The sequence below is a fragment of the Oratosquilla oratoria genome, chromosome 8 (genome assembly GCF_046742065.1).
Source record: "Oratosquilla oratoria isolate Oo_2021 chromosome 8, ASM4674206v1, whole genome shotgun sequence".
Classification (NCBI taxonomy): Eukaryota; Metazoa; Arthropoda; class Malacostraca; order Stomatopoda; family Squillidae; genus Oratosquilla; species Oratosquilla oratoria.
Window position 1 is genome coordinate 51,015,664 of NC_134784.1, and position 22,500 is coordinate 51,038,163.

Below are 22,500 nucleotides of genomic sequence, written 5' to 3' on the forward strand. Positions count from 1 at the left end.
GTATCAGGCCCTAGGCGTAGACTTTGACCATATACGATCGCAATACGTCCCCGTCTCCAGGCCGTCCGTGGTAAGAACCCGGGCCTCTTTGAAGACAGGGGGACGTGTCTTATGGTACGGAGTGTGGCGCCCCCCAGGGTCATCAGGCCTCTCGGCAGCCCCAAACCTCCGGTCATCAATGGTCCTCTAACAGCCTCATAGCTTGCTTCGTCAGGCCCTAGGCGTAGACTTTGACCTTATACGATCGTAATCCGTTCCCCATACGTCTTCGGGTCGTCCGCGGTAAGAACCCGGGACTCTCGGAAGAGAGGGGGACGTGTCCTATGGTACGGAGGGGGTGCCCCCGAGGGTCATCAGGCCTCTCGGCAGCCCCATACATCCGACCAATAATGGTCCTCTAACGCCTTAATGGCTCCCTTTGTGAGGCCCTAGGCGTAGACTTTGACCTTTCCACTCGTAATCCGTTCCCCATACGTCATCGAGTCGTACGTGGTAAGAATCCGGGCCTCTCGGAGGCCAAGGGGACGTGTCCTATGAGACGGAGGGTGACGCCCCGAGGGTCACCAGGCCTCGGCAGCCCCATACCTTCGACCAATAATGGTCCTTTAACGCCTTATAACTTTCTTTGTCAGGCCCTAGGCGTAGACTTTGACCTTTTCCACTCGTACTCCGTTCCCCATACGTCCTCAAGTCGTCCGTGGTAAGAACCCGGGCCTCTTGGAGGACAAGGGGACGTGTCTTATGATACGGAGGGTGGCTCCCCGAGGATCATCAGGCCTCGGCAGCCCCATACCTCCGAGCTTCAATGGTCTTCTAACGCCTCACGGCACCACCCTCCTTCCAGGTTTCTTAAGCAAAAAAAAAAAAAAAAAAAAAAAAAAAATCACCACCCAGCCCTTCTCATGAGCCACAGCCAACCTCTTATCAAATTCACTTGGCTTGAGTTTAAAGATGACTTACCTGATGTTCCACCCCCAAGTAAAACACAAAAGAACTTTAGACTTAGGGAGTCTAGTGTTAGTTAAAATGAGTATAAATTAGTTCAAAGAAACTACAATCATTTAGTGTAATGAGAAGAGGAAAATCAGTTTTAAATAGTACAGTTTAAGTTGGCGCAAAGTGCTAGGTATTACATAAATAAAATGCCTTGACCTTGGAAAAAAAAAAACACAGGTCGAGATGGACATGACTTCTCCTATTCAACTTAAGCTAATCTATAGTCATGATGGTCAAGAACTTTACCATGTTGAAATTAATTTCAACGCTCACTGTGACTCAGGTCGAAATGACCATGACTTTTCCTATTCAACTTGAGCTAATCTACAGTCATGATGGTCGAGAATTTTACCATGTTAAAATTAATTTCGACGCTCACCGTGACTCAGGTGGAAATGGACATGACTTTTCCTATTTAACTTGAGCTAATCTACAGTCATGATGGTCGAGAATTTTACCATGTTAAAATTGATTTCGACGCTCACTGTGACTTAGGTCGAAATGACCATGACTTTTCCTATTCAACTTAAGAGAATCTGTAGTCATGATGGTTAAGAACTTTACCATGTTAAAACTAATTTCAACGCCCACTGTGACTCAGGTCGACATGAACATGACTTTTCCTATTCAACTTGAGCTAATCTACAGTCATGATGGTCGAGAATTTTACCATGTTAAAATTAATTTCGACGCTCACTGTGACTTAGGTCGAAATGACCATGACTTTTCCTATTCAACTTAAGCTAATCTGTAGTCATGATGGTCAATAATTTTACCATGTTAAACTAATTCAACGCCCACTGTGACTCAGGTCAACATGAACATGACTTTTCCTATTCAACTTAATTTAATCTACAGTCATGATGGTCGAGAATTTTACCATGTTAAAATTAATTTCGACGCTCACTGTGACTAAGGTCGAAATGAACATGACTTTTCCTATTCAACTTAATTTAATCTACAGTCATGATGGTCCAGAATTTTACCATGTCAAAATTTATTTCAACGCTCACTGTGACTCAGTGATGTCACGGTATGATAAGATGACGTCATTGTGATAAATTGACGTCACCATGTAGTCCTATGACGTCAATTTGTGTCCCTGTGACGTCACGAGACGATCCTATGGCGCCATGATCAATCCGGTGACGTCACAGTATAATCACATGATGTCACTAGGTATTAAACATATAGAAGTCCGCTTGTGGGTGATGAGACGTCACAAATTGCCATAGCACACTATTGGATGAAGACGCTCGCCACGGGCTTCGAGAACTTCCCGCGGGAAGACTTGGGGTGAGTTGGATACATACCGAGGGTCCAGGCCCGTCTTCGTGGGAGACGCTCAGGGAACGTCTTCACCCAGGACGAAGCCTCTTGACTAACGCCCACGGACGAGGTCGCTCGGAAACGAACTTGGCCTCGCATACTCCCTTTCGGTTTCTCGCTTACCCCGAGGATCTTCACGAAACTAGTGAGAGTGGTAGGCGTACGTTGGACGGAAGCAAGCGTCTCCACACTCATGTTCCTAGACGGCTAGTTGATGCATTTGCCCACCGGGGAGGGTGCATCGGCCGACATCTCAGTGGCTCCGAGTGTGTTGGCGGACGTGGAGTTCGGGGTGGACTGGGACGGGTCTGCCCTTGCTCCCACACAGAGACTTTATTGGCTCGGGATTGAGTGGGACACAGTCAGCGTCCTTCGGGTGCTCCCCTGCGCCAAAAGAGCGTGCTTCTCTCACACGTCCTCCCTCCTTCGGTGGCGGGGGGGGGGGGTGCCTCAACTTCGCGACCCCGGCCCTTCCACTGAGCCGCTTGGGGCGCCGACGGCTGGTACGGGAGGTCGACAGGAGCATACTGCTTCTCCCGCGTGACCTGCCCGGGCCGATACCCTCAGCACTCCACAGGTTGTTGCGTCCCTGGCTTCGGTCGGGGGCCCTACGCCGGTCGCTCTATCCAGGTTTCAAGATATCTACGTAGTGTAGCAACTACGCCCACAAGTGTTCGAGTCGTTCTCCCTCCGCTACGGCACCCCAGAGGTGGACCTGTTTGCCTCCCCAAACACGACCCAGCTCCCCCTTTACCTCACCTGCATCCAAAGGACACGCACAGGAGGCCCAGACGCCTTCACGGAGGACTGGAACAGCTGGAGGTACGTATTCATTTTCCTCCTCCAGCGACACTAGTCCTCCTGAAGGTGATGCAGACCCTCAGATCCTTCAAGGGTCAGGTCCTCCTGATAGCTCCCTACTGGCCAACCCAGCCGTGGTTCGGGGAGCTAATGAGATGGGGCCCTTCTCCCCTTCTACTGGGGTCAGCCTGCCTAGCCAACAGCCTTACCGCGCCTCTCCAAGCGTCACTCCAACTTGATAATTGGAGTTTCTACGGGGAGCTCTCAGCCAACTCTTCTCTACAGAGGCAGCAGACAAGATGCTCAGAGCTCACCTTCCGTCCTCAGTGCGGCAGTGTGGGTCCTGCTGACGGAGATTCCGGAACTGCCTTCGGAGACGCGCGATGGTGACCAACTCCGCCAGCATGGTCCCGGACTTCCTGACTTGGCTGGCTACCTCCACCAACAGGGCACCGGCGACTATCTTGCCTCATTATACAGCCCTCACTGATCCGCTACGCTTTGGCATGAACATCCGAGTGCCACAGAGGGCGTGAACCCTCCTAATGAAGGGGATCAGCGCCTCGAGAGAGCCGAGACATCAACCGGTCCTGGCCTGGTCCTTGCATCGTGTTCTGCAGTACCTGGCGTTCGAAAGGGCCATTATGGAGGAAGAACACTTCCCTCGACGCGTCGCCTTTCTGCTCGCCTTGACTACGGACTACAGGGATTCACAGCTGGCGGCAATCACCCGCCACCCGTCCGTCTCCAAACTGGAGGAGGACAGCTCGGCCCTAACCCTCTCTCCATCACCAACATTCCTGGCCAGGAACGGCCGAGCGGACGACATGATCGGCCCTCTCAGAATACAGTCCTTCCGGGAGGGAGGACGCCCACATCCACTGCGCCCGGTCCGTGCGTTCGAAGACTACGTGGACCACACGGAAGAGATTTCTGAGGATCATATCTTCTACAACTCGAAATTTAGGATTCCCCTAACCCCGAGGTCCCGGGCGCACCTGCCCTTCCGTTTTTTGGGAGAGAGCCGACCCGGGCCATGCCCCGCACGCCCACAGCATCAGGGACTTTGTGGCATCGCTGGAGTTTCTCCGCACCCACTCTGTGGAGCGGGTGCGGGACCTAGGGACTGGACATCGACGACTCCCTTGGGGACACGGTGTCTCTACCACTCGGTCGCCCCTGTCCCATGTGTCGCCATGGAAACGGCTCCACCCCTCTCATCTCAAAAAAGTGGAGGGGGCAAAGGGCGACCGAGGAGTGGGGAGGGGCCAGGAACCGTTGAACAGGATACAAATTTCGTATAATTTACGCATTGTGTGAACAGTGCAATGTTGTGCATGTCACATTCTTCGGCGTGGGTACTTGACGTTTCTGTCTCCCCTCTACTGAGTGATAAAATGAATAAGTCTCCCATAGGAAAGACACACGTAATAACGGTTTGATTCAGGCTTCACCTCTCCTCCCACCTGTCCTCGTCTCATGCATAGCTTCGCTGTGCAGGTTTCTTTCAGCCGATAATATTTCTTTGTCGCGGCTCGTGCCGCTTAAATTCTTCTTATCGGCTTAAGAAACCTGCACAGATTTAGGGTCCCTCCCTCCTCCCACAGGCGAAGCCTTCATTTCTCATTGAAGTGACGCGACGCCCGGCTCGAGCTAGCCGGGTAAGAAGGGAGGGGATAGGGAGGGGGAGGTGGGGTCGACAATGCGCATGCCTGCACAGAGCCGGGAATTTTAAATTTCCGATGATTTTGGCGGAAAATTCAAACCACACTCAACCTTCGGGAAATGGCCATATGACCAGGAGTGTGGTATGGGATTATCGCTATAGCTTCGCTGTGCAGGTTTCTTAAGCCGATAAGAAGAATTTAAGCGGCACGAGCCGCGACAAAGAAATATTTTCGCTCTTTTTGTTTTCTGTTTTAGGTTTCATCAAGCCTCTACTTATTTTACCTGATGTATACGTTACCTTAACTCTGGCTGTCTGCAAAACATTTTCTATGGGTTTGGCTTTCCTTGAATGTGGTACTATGATGTATTCATTCGTGGACTTATCATGGTAATTTCAAAAGCTTTCCTTTTTAATTTGTATAGCAATCCCACTGGATATTTCATTTTCTTAAAATCTTCGATGATATATTCATATTCACTCTCGAGGAACCACCTACGTTGTGCCACCAAGGTTGGCAGAAACCAACGGCACCTCACAACAAGGGCATCAGAAGACAGAGGGTTGTCAGTGAGAACGGATCAGCCACTGACCAGGCTAGCATTCAGTAGCATGCGAGAGCCTGGCAATGTAATTATAGGATTAAGGATCAAAACTTTTAACGATATTGAACAAGCAAATAACAACTATGATTTAATGATTCTATAATTCCTACCAATCATAAAACATCGCCCAGTTCTAAATGAGCATAGCCCAACTTGCTTGCGCTGTTCTAGTGAATGATTCCCTGTTTTTATATCTTTTTGTCGTGACTCGTGTTTTTGTATATTCTGAGCAATGTTTACTTTGTGTTTTAAAAGAAAATTAATGTTGTATAGCATAGTTAAGCAGTAGGGAATATCAATTAATAATTATTTCTTCATAAGTATTCACATATAGGTAAATCTACTTTTATCACGTTACTTAATAGAAAATGTTATTCTCCTTTTAGACCACACTGATAATGCACATTGTGTTTGTGCGAAACGTCTCATTAAAATAAAGAATTATGTAGATGTTCCAGATTGGATTGGCCCTATTCCTTATACATGAGTGTATATATATATATATATATATATATATATATATATATATATATATATATTTATATATTAATATGTATGTATATATATATATATATATATATATATGTGTGTGTGTGTGTGTGTGTGTGTGTGTGTGTGTGTTTGTGTGTGTGTGTGTGTGTGTGTGTGTTTGTGTGTGTGTGTGTGTGTGTGTGTATACATATACATATACAGTAAAAGCTCTTTTGTCCGTTATTCTCGTATCCAGCTACTTCTTATAACCGGCATATTATTCACGAGGAAATAAAAATTTTGTATAAAAATGTAAAAATTCGAAAAGATAAAATTTTAAATTCCCGCGCCACTCCCGCCTCCGCCAGAGGTAGCGCGCATCTTTCCCGCCATCTCCCACAAATCCCGCCGCTCCGTCAGGCCCAGTGCCCACTGTAATAAGACGCCTGATGTTAAGCGTGTGACTGTCTATTAGCAACTCTCTCAGAACACAAACACATACCGACAGCAAAGGAAGGCATTGATGGCTGAGTTGAAGGATATGCGTGGTAGTGCTAAGCTTAGCGTCACTGATGAAGCTCTTCAGGAGTGGATGGAGGTCGACAATGACGAAGCTATCACCCCCACACTAACTGACGACGAAATCATTCAGGCAGTGATTGAGGGGAAGCATGGTAAGGAAACAGAGGCTGATAGTGAAGAGGAAGATGACCCAGAGCCAAGAGTAATGTGGAAGGATGCCGCTAAAGGATTGGCAACATTTATCAAGTTTGCGGAGCAGTGCACCTACATGGGGACTCACGACGTGATGTCTCTTCACTGTCTTCAAAATGAATTCTTAATGCAGAGAGACAAACATTCTAAACAAAGAGACATACGTAATTTCATGAAAATAACTAAAGATAAATAAATATGAATATACTGGTAAATGTATATATATGTATATGTATATGTATATATATATATATATACATATATACATGTATATATATATACATATACATATATATGTGTACATATATATATATATATATTTGATTATTAGGAATTTGCCCCTTGGGGCTACAGGGAGAAGGATGCCTAGTCCCTCTCCCCGTCCCTTTCTTCTCGCCTCTTACGATCCAAGTGGGGAAACTTGGTGGCAGTATTCTTTTCCCCCACCACAGGGAATTCCCCCAATCAGAAAGAGAATACTCAGAGAAATGGTACAGGACAGCAACAAGGGGTTGGGGGACAGCATAACGGAGGGACAGTCGTAGTATAAAAAGTGTCATCATTTCTCTATGAACAGAATTTCTTCTATCATAGACAAAATGATGTGTGGCTCTGGTCCGTAGGGGCGCCCCATATAGACCCTAAAGTATCGACTGCATGCTACTTTGCCACAATAACAAGCAACCAATACCCCAGACTAGTAAAAGAGGTATGGAAGGCAGATGTGGAGGGAGTGAACATGAGGGGACGTCCTAGGATGAGGTGGATGGATGGGGTGAAGGGGGCTTTGGGGAAGAGGGGAATGTCTGTTGAGGAAGGAAGGGAGAGGACGGAAGACAGAGGTGAGTGGAGAATGGTTGTATATGGATGATGTTGTGACTGCATGAGGAGGAATGGGCGGGGAAGTGGGGGGTGGGGTAGTATGTGTGAGTAATTTTTGACGCAGCCCGAAGGGATTTCTCCCCGTCCTCGCCTTATATGCAAAGGGGGACGGAGAGGGGGGGTCGCCGATTAAATGAAGCGGCCTCGCTGTGGATGTACTGTGTCTTGCGACACTGCTTCTGACCCAGGGCGGTGGGCAGGGTGCAGGGATGACCCGTCATCCAGGAGGTGCTCAGATGAGAGGAAGGGTGGGAGGGGTGTGGAGTGTATTTAGGGATGAAATGGGTGGGAGTGTTTTTTGTGCCTTTCCCTTTATGGCTACCTCCCTTGGAAGGGGGAAAAAGCCTTGGTATATGTATGTATGTATATATATATACATATACATATATATGTGTACATATATATATATATGTATATATATATATATATATATAATATACATGTATATACGAGTGTTTATGCACGTACACACATATACTCAAACACATTCGCACACGCACATACACACATACACACACACACACACACACACACACACACACACACACACACACACACTGACATACACACACCCGCCCAGGGCTGAAATAATTTCAGTATCGCTGCGCGGGAAGTTGGGTGAGTGTGTGCATGTAAGGTCACAGCATTACCCATAGATCGGTCATTTATGAGCTCTGAGCTCTCTTCCGGGAAGGAAATAACTGTCGACCACGAGTCCAACACGTGATCCAAGAACATGGTGAATCACACACACACACACACACACTATACAGTATGCTATAGGACTACCGACAGCCGCAGCGGACCCACCATAGAAGCCGTTAGGTGAATGGTGGAAAGGCTAATTAAAGTGATTGGTGGGGCATGAAAGAACTCATCTGAGGAAAGCCTGGTTAGTATGTGGGTGACAAAGCAGGAAAAATGGAGGAGGGAAAAGGATTCCAGGAGGTGCAGGGGAGGAGGGAAAAGGGTTCCAGGAGGTGCAGGGGAGGAGGGGAAAGGGTTCCAGGAGGTGCAGGGGAGGAAGGGAAAGGGTTTCAGGAGGTGCAGGGGAGGAGGGGAAAGGGTTCCAGGAGGTGCAGGGAAAGGACCAGGGTTAGAGGCCGTAGTGAGGACGGAGGGGAGGAGGGAGAGGAGTTGTCGGATGAGAGAGAAACGAAAAATGTCATTATGTGTCATGAGATTTACCCTTATCAACAAAGTGCTCTTTTGTCAAAAAATCTTCTGTTGTTTTGGATCAGGCTCATGACCAAAGGAGTTCTCGAGTAATTCACTTTTTCTCCCCAGATATATCCTTCAGATGGAAAAAATAAATTTCTTTGGCATTAACTAGAATGATCAAAGTCATCGAGGTAAAAATGTTGAAATTGCCAGTGTCATAAATGAATATGAAAGAATATTATGACTAATGTTTATGATGACGGTCGAACTGAGAGATTATGTTCTTCTATAATGAATCAAGACGGAAGCCGTATCAGACATGATTAGTTTAATACGGCACCCTGGCCTAATCTTGATGAAATCGTCCGACTTGAACCAGTCTGTAAATGTGACAGTGACAAGATGATGTAAGTCGACAGATTACAAAGGCAGGATTACAAAGGCAGAGCATGCCGACAGGAGACCTTTTGGTCCATAACTAGGCCAGATGTAAATATATATATACATACATATATATATATATATATATATATATATAAAGATATATATATATATATATATATATATGAAAAAAATAATAATAATAATACAAATAATAATAAATAAATGCATAGGTATAGTTAAACAATAAAAACAGGTAAATAGTAAATAATAGACAAAAATAATAATAGATGGAAATCAAGTAAATAATACAGACAAATGATGACAAACAATATGAAATAAACGACAGTCGTATTTTCACTTTTATCCGGCTATATTTCGGTTTATTGACTAGTGTTCTCTTGGTCCATCTTTACAAAATTATAATTAAGCAACGGTTACATCAGTAACCTTTAAACTCCCGTGGCCTGGAATTGGGGCAGGGTTTTCCTATACATATTTTCCTTATATATTTTTATTTTAGATGAGATGACCTTTACAGTGAAATCTACGGTAATATCTCCTGAATTGTGAGATCATTAGACATTAAGGGGTATCACACTGGGCTATTTCTCCTCCAACATCCTACATCTAGCCTCCATTTGAATACCTAGAATATGACTTTGCTCACTGAAAACTAATTTTCTTTAAGACCATTTCAACAGTATGTCTAACATTCATATGGGTTCACAGTATCTTAGTTCATCATTCAGTTTTGCTATATATGACGGGAAGATAACTTTATATTAGAAATTTGAAAAAGAAAATATTGTAACCGAAGTCATTTTTACTCAAACGAACTCTCAACGGTCGACATTGGTGAAGCCCGTGGAAGCCTGCCCAGTCTGATAACTCCTTTAGCCAGAATAAAGTATATACATCACGTCACAGCGCGAAGGGATTAATCGAGATTTCTAATCTTAATCCTTTCTTTACTCTTTTGAATCCGTCACAGGACCCAGGAGGGTGATCGGGAGTTTCATCCTTTCCTCTACGATGATATCTCTGGAGTTGAGTGGAATACTGTGGTGCTATTTAGGATAAATTGTGTTGAATAATTATCCTTACCTAAAGAGTAACTGAGATGGCATATGCTCGTATTACCTCATCCCAGTGATGTCTCCACAGAAAAAGTATGTCATTTGGCGTTTGACATAATAAGGCTTCGTTATAAGTCAGCGTTTCCCAACCTTTTCCGACCATAGCACCCCCTGTTGTCATGTCTAAGCAGTCCAGCAATCCTACCTTGTTATTAGAAGGATAAAAGAAAGTGAAGCGTACTGCTTGATGATTTATTTTCTTGATTCCTTAGAACTGAAACAAATTGACAATGTTGTTTGTAGAATAGATGAGAACACCCTAGAAAAATAAAATAGCTTGGAAAGAGTCAAATATGCACAACTCGGTAATCAATGATACATATATCAATATGATTCTTTTGTGCATCACTTCCCAGCACCCCCTATAATTGATTTCAGCAACCCCAGGTTGGGAAACGCTGGTTTCATTGATTTAACATAGCAGAAATATTATATATCTACTTTAGTTATTCCCAAAACCATTCTTTCTCTTACGCACGTTTTCTTTAGTATTTCAACGTTAGGAATGACTTTAAAAAGACTTCACATAGGTATATTATATTTCTCATCAGGCGCTTCTTAGGTCACATTATATAAATTCCCATCATCGTTCCCAAAGGCATTTCATGTCACCAGTTTGTTAGGTCTATCGCAACTACCCCAAGCAGGACCTAAGGCCTAGGACCGGCATTGTACACGTTAATATAATTCCTAGATATTTACGTGTAAAACCAAATACTATTTAACTTTATGTCGATATAAAGAAAAAGGAAAATTTTTAGAAGTACACACCTACGCGATATAGCAATAGAAAATTAGATAATAATATGATAAATTATAAAACATCAACGTGACATACGTTATTCTTGACGGAAATAAAAAAAAGATGAAGTTGTTAAAAGATATAAACGAACAAACATGGCCGCTTTGACCACTTGAGACGCCATCTTTGTTTTGGTAGAGGCAGAGGTCGAAGAAATTAAAGTATGATAAATTCGCTAATTCTAAATAACCTAACCTATCTACCTAACCTAACCTAAATTTAGTAAAGCGGTACCTCTAATTCTATAGGTCATCAGGTCATCGTCGTCGTCGTCTCGGGCCTCCGAATCTATCAAAACAAAGATGGGGTCTAAAGAACTCGAGGGAACCTCGTTTCTTTATAGCTTTTATCAGCGTTTTCTGATACTGATTTCCGCCAAGAAAAATATTTATTACATTGATGTATTATAATTTACAAAATTAATATTTAATTTTCTAATGCTATACCGCGTAGGTGATAAATTCTTTACGTGCCTTAATCATAAGTAAATTATATATTATTGCAGAGTCTCATCTAATAAAATTCAGTTCAGCTTTCTCATAAGATATGAAATTAAGAAAGCTATCTTAATATAAGTTATTGTTGAATTTATACAGGCAAATAAAATAATGAATTTAGGAACTGGTGAATAATATTAATTCTATAGCAATTAATAAGATGTTTCAATGCTACAATTCAACGATGCTTAGATAGAATGTATCCCTGTATGCAAGTAAGAGGAATTTGCATAATCATATAGAATTTGTATAAACACGAAACTCCCTACGTATGTGCCGACATACATACACACACGCACAAACATTATACTTACATATATAAATATATATATATATATATATATATATATATATATATATATATATATATATATATATGTGAATAATAAGTGAGCAAATCGATTAAACAAATGTGTTGTTATGCTGAAATGACCCGTCGGTACAAATAATGATAATAATATATATATATATATATATATATATATATATATATATATATATATATATATATATATACGATATATACATATGATACACACATGGGACTCCTTCCCCTCCGTATCCTAATCCGTAACTAACCAGCGAGTATCCAGAGGCCACAACTGGGCTAACCCTATATCTAACCACTGTGTAAAATTGGGTTGGGGATACTTGGCACTCTGCATTGGAAAACGTCCGGCTTATAATCTCTTCAACACTAGTTGCATTTACACACGAAAATGTGACACTTCCCAAATTCTTATCAAAGCATTACATTTTTCTCTACTACTACTTCATTATATTATAATTTCATTTCATTATTATAAATTTCAAGTACAAAAATGGGGAGCACGAATGATAACCAATCTGCATGGGAGAGCACCCGGCTTATAATGGACTGTGGACTACCAAGGAATGACCACCCGCTCGCGCCAGATCAGTGTGTGTGGGAGGGGAAGAGATGTCAGCTAAGAAAATGAAAAGATAGTAGTGTATAAACCTCGGCTATTGCCAATAAGTGCAATTTCAGGCCGATTCTATGGGGCGATGATGATCGTGGAGCGGGAGGAGTGGGCAGGGAACTTGAACGGCTTATGATGACTCTTTTTGTCTCCACCGTCTCAAATTCTACCAGGACGTCGCGTCGTCTCAGTACTCCCCCTGATCACTGCTTCGCTGATCTAATATCTTATTCTTCGTCAGCCATTCAAATCCACTTACATCGGGAGTTCCCAACCGTCCACTTTTCTCGCGTTAGGGGATTATCATAGTTCTTCCAGTTACTCAAAAATGAATAAATAAATAAATAAATAAATAAATAGATAAATGAACAAATAAATAAATCTCTAGTTCCGTACCCACAGGCCCGGACTATCAACCCCCAGCTTGGGGCACGCATCTTTTTCCTTTAAACCTGGAGGATGCGGTAGGGGAGCAAAAGTGGCTTCATCCATGGGAAACTGCATGCACGCTGATAGGGTAAGGCCACAAGGTGGTGATGCGCCCTACGGCCTACGTCTAATTAGATTCGTAATATGCTTCTAAGCCTATAAACATACACATACAATTAATAGAATTCAGAATGTCGGCATGACATACACAAACACACATATGTGTATATTATATATATATATATATATATATATATATACATATATATACATATATATATACATATATATATATACATATATATATATGTGTGTGTGTGTGTGTGTGTGTGTGTGTGTGTGTGTGTGTGTGTGTGTGTGTGTGTGTGTGTGTGTGTGTGTGTGTGTGTGTGTGTGTGTGTGTGTGTGTGTGTGTGTGTGTGTGTGTGTGTGTGTGTGTGTGTGTGTGTGTGTGTGTGTGTGTGTATGTGAGGTCAGAGGGAGAGGAGTGTGGGATCGGAAGGGACCGGGGTGCAGGAGGGTGAAAATTCTTAACCAAATGCCTCACAGCTAGAGTTGAGATTATGTACGGAGATAATTTTCCTTTGGAGATGCTAAGGTTTGGAAATTCTTCAATCCCTGTCGCGATTGTGATTTATATATATATATATATATATATATATATATATATATATATATATATATATATATATATATATATTACGATCATGGGTGTGCTTTGGGTGTTTGAAATAGGTAAGAGGATGACTAATAATTCGGTGCTCTTCAGTTGGCAATATCAAACCGTTTGGTGCGTCTATAGGGTGCCAGCAACACCATAAGGCACGTACAAAAAATGAAAGTGAGAGGACAATTGACTGGTTTTGGCGAGTTCTTTCTTCATGAATAAATTAGCAAGAGACTGGTTTCTTCAAAGACTGGTAACCAAAAGTGAAATAACATTTATTTATAATAAGTAAGGTAATATAAATAAGACAATATCGTATAATTTCGTTTGAGTGCAGTAACAACACAACAATACACCGTAAGTTCTTAACGGCCATAAACATAAATCTTATGCTAAATATCACTTTCCCTAGCTAATACATCCTAAGCTAAGTATTACTTTCCCTAACTAGTAAATCCTAAGCTAAATATCATTTCCCCTAACTAGTGCATCCTAAACTCAATCGCACTTGAGAGATCCTAGAATGGTTATATTCACGGCTGATAGTATGCACAAGTTTTATTAACTAATGGCAGAATGAGACTGGAATACGCCAACGGGCAGCAAGCGAGGCCTTGGGGACAGGAGTGGGGTTAACCCCGTGAGTCTGGATGTAGTCAGAGCGAGATCAAGAGAGAGCGAGAGTCACGCCTGGCTGCCTTATATAGGTCACAAAAGAGGGAGGAGCTTAGCAAGTTGGAATTTGTAGGAGAGGAACAGGAGATAGGATGCCCAAGCCGGCTCTACAAGTTTTAACCTGAAATTCAACCTGCTGAAGCAATACAGGATTTTCATCACTCGGGTCGTGATAATATGTATACATATATTTGAGTAGTCAAAGAGCCTCGACCTTGGGACCTCATGAATAGGAACTCCTGTTTGCTATTATCTAACTAAACCACCCTCGTATTCTTTCGCATATTGTCATTTTTTTTTTTTCAAATATGACCCTTTGATGCACTTAAGTATAATTTTCTAAGCCTACGACATGAGACCAAAAATTAATTTTACTTTTTTCCGGCAGCGGAATCCCAATGCTGGTGCGGCAGCGATCCGGGAGCGCTAGTGCTGGTGCTACGGCGGGATCCGGGCGCCGCCGGGGATCCCAGGTAGGACCCCGCCGTCAACTCTCCCGCCGCGTCACCAGGAAAGACTCCCGCAGAGGATCAAAGGGGCGCCGCCGCAGTAGCGTTAAGCCGCCCATCCATGTGGTGCCCAAGGACGGTGAGTGATGTTACCATGAATTGAAGCTCAGTACTATTAGATTTGCCATAGTCATGATACCATTACAATACTGATTGTGCATGCACTACCAAAAGTCCAAATGTATCCAACGACTTTAGGTAACCAGCCAAATCTGTTGAAAGTATTGGTCTGGATTAATTTCATATATATATATATATATATATATATATATATATATATATATATATATATATATATATATATATATATATATATATATATATATATATATATATATATATATATATATATATATATTTCAAGAGTAAATAAAGAGGAGAATGTTTGAAATGCAAAGCAGCGACTGACTTATATCCGTTGTTGAATTTAGGAAATTTAGTAGTGTTATTTGTTTTGATTGTACATGTTAACGATAGTTTATTATTATCACCATGATTGGCCATTTTGTCAGCATGTTTGTAAAATGTTTTGTTTATAAAACTTGATTTGCTTGTGCCATTCATAATAGCGCAAGTTAAGGTATCCTACATAAAATTAGGTTCAGTTGATCAACTCTTTCACTATGCGGCCTTCCTTGACATCCAAAACAAATATCAAAGTCGTTAGAAGCAGTGAGGTGGTTAAAGGAAAAATGTTTCCCACACACCACAAAGAGAAGAGTAAAATTGCCTGCAGGAAACTAGTAATACTAAATGTATTCGATAAAGCCAGGAGAAATTACATACGCATCACACGTTCTGATGTTGTGCTGCATCAGGACCCACTTACCTATATACAGCATGTGTATTCGCTTGCTTTAACTTTTCCCTTCCTCATGTTTCAGGCACGTCAGCCGCCTCGGACGAGGAGGAGGACAAGCCCAAGAACCCGATTCGGCGCCTGTCAAGGATGTTGGTGGGCGTGGGTCCCGCCCTTGCTCGACGAGTCTCCAGGCTGAGACGTAAGAGTCAAGCGAGTAAGTACTAATGCTTTTCGTTTTTTATGTGCATGCGTATATACACTAATGTCGTGGGATCCTTTCAGTGACGGTATTGTGGAAAGACGACAAAAGGAGATCGAAGAGAAAATAGAGTTGTTATGCTGAAGAAAGTCGTATTCTTTTCACCGTGGCGTCGGCACTTTAACTGAAAAAGATTGACGTCAGTCAGAATGAAGATCATATAGTAGGCCACAGTGTCGAAGGAATTATTCGAGATAATCTAACTCCATCCATTGAAACGGTCTATAAGTTGAGTAGGTTTGTCTGGATTCTATCTGAATGAATCCAGTATAGTAAGCTTCTTAAGGTACTATGATGTAATTTATCATTTTCTATTCAGACTAGAATCAGGAGGTTTAATGCTGCCGAGGTCTCATAAGAAACTATCCATCGTGGAATGTTTAACCCTTTAGGGCCCAGAAGTTCATCTAAACTAAATAAAATTATTAATCAATATGCAGGATAGAATCCTTAGTGACGGTCAGTGCTTACTGGGTTAAATTTTTTTTACCAAAAGAACAGGTTAACTCTTCAAGGGAATCAAGTGAACCCACTTTGAACTGCTGTGGAAACGAGATCCTTCTGGAAGATGATCTGTAGTTGTAAATCCGAAAAGCTTCAGATAAACCTAATAAACGTTTACTCTTTGAATACAGTGTCGTTCCCTAGGTTGGTATAATTGTCTGGAATGTGACTGATGGTGTGTAGATGCGTCATCAAGGAGAAAGGATTTAAGTGTTGCCTACCGCCTTCACTAAGATGATATTCTCCAACCTGAGTAAAACCATATGTCGTTACTGAAGACTAAATCCGTAAAGAAAGTCACCATTATATTCAAGTAGTCAAGTGGGTAAATGGAAATATATATAAGCACCTCAATTCATGTGCATGAAGTAATTTAGATAGAAAGCAGACTGGCAGATTTACTGAAAATGAGAAAAGGTAATGTATATGAAATAAAACAAAATTACGAAAACTAATACTCCATAGAAAATAGATTGGAAGACATACCAAAGTTGAGAGTGAAAATAATGAGTAAAATAAAACTATGAAAAATGTCTCCTCACACAAATACATAAAGACATAAAAATGAAGGAGACTACATGAGACCATAAAGCGTACACATGTCCACTATTACCTATCATCTCTGTCCATAGAATTATCTAATCGTTCCTTAAAATAACCAATTGTTTCAGCGCTCACTACATGGTTACTTAGTCTACTCCATTCACTAACCACTCTCTTGGTAAGCCACTTCTTGCCTATTTCTTTCTTAAACCTATTTTCTCTATTCAAATTCATTACTACGAGTCCTGCCCTCCTGCTTTGATATGATGACCTTGCCTATATCACCTTTGTTCTAGCCCTTGACCCATCTGAATACATCTATTAGATCACCCCCTACTCTTCGTCTTTCTAGAGTGTAAGTTATGATGCCTAAGAATGTCTCGTATGATAAATTTCTAAGCACTTGTATCATTATGGTCATTCTCCTCTGTACTGATTCTGGTGAATTAATACCCATTTGGGCGGAAACCAAAACTGTACCGCATAGTCAAGGATGGGTCTAGCTATCACCAGATAGATTTGAATACCTACCTCTGCATTTTTATATGTATCCGTCCTAGCAATAAATCCCAATGCCCTCTTAGCCCTATTCCTGGTACTAATGTTCTATGCCGTGGATGTATGTTTAGGACTCATTAACATTCCCAATTCCTTTTAACATTCTATTTCCTTTAATGAGGCGTTATTTAAGATATAGTTGTTAGCTGGGTTATGAAATCCTACGTTTAATACACTGCACTTTCAGATAGTGAAGTCCATTAGTCGTTTCACCGACTATGCAAAGATCTATTAAGATCCTCCTGCAGTATTCCAACATCTTCCTCAGTAATTGACATCAAGTTGTCTGGTTCCAAAAATCTCTTGTCAACTGACTTACTAAATGATACTTGCAGATTTCAAATTTACACTCTTAGAAATCTTAGAAAAAATTCGTCTTTTGTAAATAGACAAAATATTCATTAAACGCCTTGCTCATTTTTCCCTCTGAATTTATTAAGACATCCTCGTCCGATTGAACTAGAACTATCTTTTCCAAATTTTTAGTACTGTAGAGATGAATGAAGCACTTTGGGTTAGGTTCTGCTTCCCTGGAAACTAATTTTGTTGTTAAATTTCGCTTTTCCGGTATTTATTCTGACCAGTCTACTTATAAATATACCTAGCACTAGAGCGTGTGCCTCACCTTTTTATTCTAGCATAACGCCTGCGATCTAACGTTTCTGTATAATATAAATTTTCGTGAGATAAACAAAATTCTAGCAGTTATGGTATTGCACGATTTTTCTAGCCCACTGACCTCGTTAATGACCACCGGGCTGACCTCGTTAGTGACCCTCGTACGTGTCATGACCTAGGCCATGTCTATCATCCTCTATCATCCCCTGTAGTTAAAATCTTCCATGAACATTTCTTTACTGTGATGCCCTACATATTTGTCGCAACAGGGGCTCAGTCTGTCCAATAATCGGGTTAGGTCTATAGAGAATCCCAATAATAGGTTTCTCCTTCCTGCCTATAATTTCTACCTAAGTTGATTCCGTGCCCACTTCATCCTTATCGAGTTGCTGATAATGTATTTGGATGCATTTTTCACGAAGAGTTCTATTTCTCTCCCCTTCTTACCTTTCCTATCCTAGCGAAGTAGTCTATCCCCCCCTACCTCGGTGTCCGGAATAAAATGTCTATCCACCATATTGATCCAGGGATCATCATTAGCTATTATATTAAAGCCTTTTACACGAGCTTTAGCTCACAACAAATCTGTTTTATTTATGACAGTTCTGCTGTTCGTGTGATAAACATTAAGATCATCCTTTCACCACATGTTTATGTGATTATTTTCACAGTCCTTCTCAGATTTTTTCCTTGTCTACATTGCTTTTTGTTCCTTTTACCCCGACCCCTACATATTTTAACCTGAACAAAAATTGTAGGATTCCTGTTTCTTGCTCAAGAAATTCAACTGGGAGTCGTATTTCTTTGGGTGACAAGTACACTCCGTCCTTTGTATACAGAATTCTTGCCATAAAAGTGATCCCAAATGTCGACAAAAGCCTATTCATTGGCATTATAGTGATTTACCAACCTGCAATTCAATGCAATTGTCTTGGAATGCCGCGTGACGCCAACTTTACGCCTCGGAAGGATACCACACACAATAGGAACCCCACCCTTTCCATCCTTGTCTAATGCTCCTCGGATCCTAGCAAACAATTCGTTTTCCCCTGTGTGCCAATCATACACGCCTCGATCCTATTGGTACTATCACCTATCCCAACCTCAGGGAGACACACTTGTGTCCTCTACTCCCCATTTTTATCACAAAAAGTCCCATCTAAATATCTCTCCTAGCTATTCCCTACAACCAGAATTTTACCCATGGGCAGAGATTTAGCGACTGTACTCTTCTTCACCTCTAGCACCTCCATTACCCCTTGCCCATCGCCTCTTGCTGTATTCCTGTGAGAGCTTTGATGGAGTTCTTGCACTCAAGTGGTCCAGGTGAGAGATTTCTTCAATCTCCCCGTGCGTTGCAAATCACCTTTTTCCACAGACCATCATCTGATTTCAAACTACATCTGTCGTCCGTGTTTTGGGCGCCTAATAGCAAATAACTTTATTCTCCTCTCTAAGGCTTTTAGTATCCTCTTTAAAGGCTTCAATTCTAGGGGTTGTAACACTAACACTCTCCAACTCTGGTCACAAAAAGCTTGCTCGCACTCACAATACTTGCCCCCCTCTATTACACACACACACACACTCCTGCACGCACTTCTTATGTACGTCAGTGACTCAGAAATGTTAAAGGGTTGTAATTGTGTTTGTAGATGACACTAAAATATTCAATAGAAATAAAGGAAAACATGTCCTATATGAACCTAGAGCAGATTATAAATAGTGTACACGAGACTAAGGAACTTACAGATGATCATGTCCATAACTCATATCAGCGATTCGATGGGGAAAATGGGTAACTAGTCTCAGATAATTGAATAAGTATATAAATAAATGGATAAATCAATCAGTCAATTAATAAAAATTAATAAGATAATGAACCTCAACACTAGTAAATGTAATGTGATGCAAGAGAGCGTAATAAAGGTGTAACCTTCATATTTAGTGAGAATATAAGATAGAAACGTGGAAAAAGAGAAACAAGTAGGTGTGATATTTGACAAAAAATGTGATCTCAAGGACAGTAATAAAAAATTTCTTCGTGGAGAAATAACAAAATCACTGATAAATCAGTATCACTGACCAGGTTAATACGCGACAGCAGTGTGTACTTTCCGAAACCCAAAGGCAAAATTGAATTAGAAAAACTGCAAAGAATGAACATTGAAATTTATTTTAAGTTAGTAAAAATGTTTATACGCTGAAAAAATGAGGCTTGGAGTACACCATTGCTAGAAGAAAAATAAGGTGGGATGATAAGATTGATTATCGTACACAAATGTATCAGTGGCAAACAGTTGGTATCCATAGCTGAATGAGTCGAACTGTGAACTCAAGGACATACCATCAAAATACTAAAACATTGTGAATACAAAGAATGCCTTACTTTTAACCAATGTTCTCTTTTCCTGCAAAGTTGGGTAGCTAGAGATGGGAGAGAAATTCTCACCCTTCTCTCATTCACTTTCCACTCGTCCCTTTCATTCATTCCTGCTTTATTGAACTCGCTGAGGAAGGAAGGAGTTAAATCGCCTGGTGGCAGCTGGAATAAGCAATTGAAACTGTACAATGTAACAAAACGATTGCAAGGCGAGGAAAACTGCACTGCATTTCTTTTCTGCTTGTACTGTCATGAAAATCCTTGCTTTAGAACACCCCAATCTTGCATTTCCCCAACTCATTTTATCTCCTATGCACATTTTTGTCTGTTCGAATACCTGACAACAAAACTTCATAGTTTCATTCACCCCATTCATTCACTCTTTTCTTTGTCTTGGTATAATTTCCAGCACTTTAAATCGATTATTTCCTCAAAGATGGCTAATCTCATTCATTCACATAATATTATCAAACCACCTCAGGTTGCCATGGTCTACTCTCCATTTCACTGTGCTGTAAACACTTACACTTCGGGAATGCAAACCATCACAAACATTTTTGAACTAAAAAGCAAAAAAGATTCAGTGAACACCTACAATCACTCAACATCATTAACACCATCCCTCCTGAGCATTCAATCATCAATTTCTACTCACTATTTCCTTCACATATCAACATTGTCCACACTCGTAAACACCACTCTGAGAAGTTATCTAAATACTAAACACTAACTGGTATATTATAAAACAAAAGGCCTCTTGTTGTCATACTTTACCACTGTAACCCATAGTAACAGCTTATGATATTATACTTTGAGTTAACATTATTTCTGTACAGCTCAAGAGATCAACACTCATACACCACACCAAGCATCACTAGACACACCATTCTGAACGCCAAACTTCGCAACCAACATAATATGGATCACAGTTTGAGATCTGCCATCGAACCATCTATCCTTCATAATCATTACAACCATCACAAGCAGACTTACATATTTATCTGGAAACTATTCACTGACTACAAGGCAGATATCTGGAGAGATTTATTGGCGTACACAGAAAAAGAACATTTAGTCCTTAACCATACCCAATATCAGCATAGCATCTCGGGTATTCAACACTATCAAATAGCGCCCAGACAGACATTACATTCCAAGAGCCGCATAACACCATAAATCAAATGGTGTATTAGAAATAACCACTTCTCACAAATCCCAACCACTTAAGACGCAGTAGACCCATATTACACCAAGGACATCATGAACATACTAAAACAGCTCAGATCTATTATAAACAACGAAGTTCATTAACAGAATCAACAGATGTGACGTACCCTTACCCCACTCCTGGATTCAAATTAAAGAGCCGGACACGGTTACTCAATATTTTACAGTAATTTTTCACGGAGTATAAACCAGACATTAAGTTGATAGTCCTCCAGGAATCCCACAGATCTGTAGAATCTCCTAGGGTATTTTGCGATGCACTGACTCACACGCCTTCTTGAGATCAACACAGGCTTCTAGAAACCTCTGTTGAAACTCACGTCAGCGCTCCGTAAGAACATAGAGCTAGCATTCATTCAGTTTTTGATCAAATGCGTTTAAAACCAGGCTGCTCAGGCCTTTGAAGTTTTAGTAGATGTAAAGAAATCGGTGCCGGTAACAGATGGGAGAGCTCCCCTTTTTCTTTCCAGTTAGGATGGACCAGACCCTCTTTACAGTTAGGTGGAGTGATACCGGACTGCCAAACATAAGACAATACCGCATGATCTTATCTTCGCGCTGATGTTGCAAATGTCGGCCTCCTTTCTATCCTTAAACTTACAATGGTCTAGAGCCTAAAGCCTGCCTGTTCTTTCGGTTGGTTTCCACCTAAAACTTGACTTAGTCTATTTGTAAGGATCTTGGAGAATACTTTATATACATTTGATTGCAAGCTAATCGGTCGATAGTTACTAAGGTCCTTCTGTTCTTCTTTTTTTTTATATAAAGCAAAATCACTATAGCATTGCACCACGATACAGGAACGCTTTCTTGGCGTAAGCACTGGGTGTACAACTGAGCTAACTAATATGAAGTTCTTTCCCTGCGTCTTTCAACAGATCTATCGATATACCATCTTTCCCAGGTACTTTTCCTCGTTTCATATTTTTAGTGCAAATTCTACT

The 22,500-nt window shown here is 41.4% G+C and overlaps 1 protein-coding gene across 1 annotated transcript in view; it reads left to right on the forward strand.

Annotated features, from left to right (window-relative positions):
- The window catches only part of LOC143027713 (A-type potassium channel modulatory protein KCNIP1-like), a gene marked incomplete in the record, with an annotated part of 806,525 nt that overhangs the window by 271,588 nt on the left and 512,437 nt on the right, over positions 1 to 22,500 (forward strand). The window contains 2 exon segments of the mRNA XM_076189181.1: positions 14,545 to 14,744; positions 15,550 to 15,681. Coding sequence (XP_076045296.1) covers positions 14,545 to 14,744; positions 15,550 to 15,681 — 332 coding nt within the window.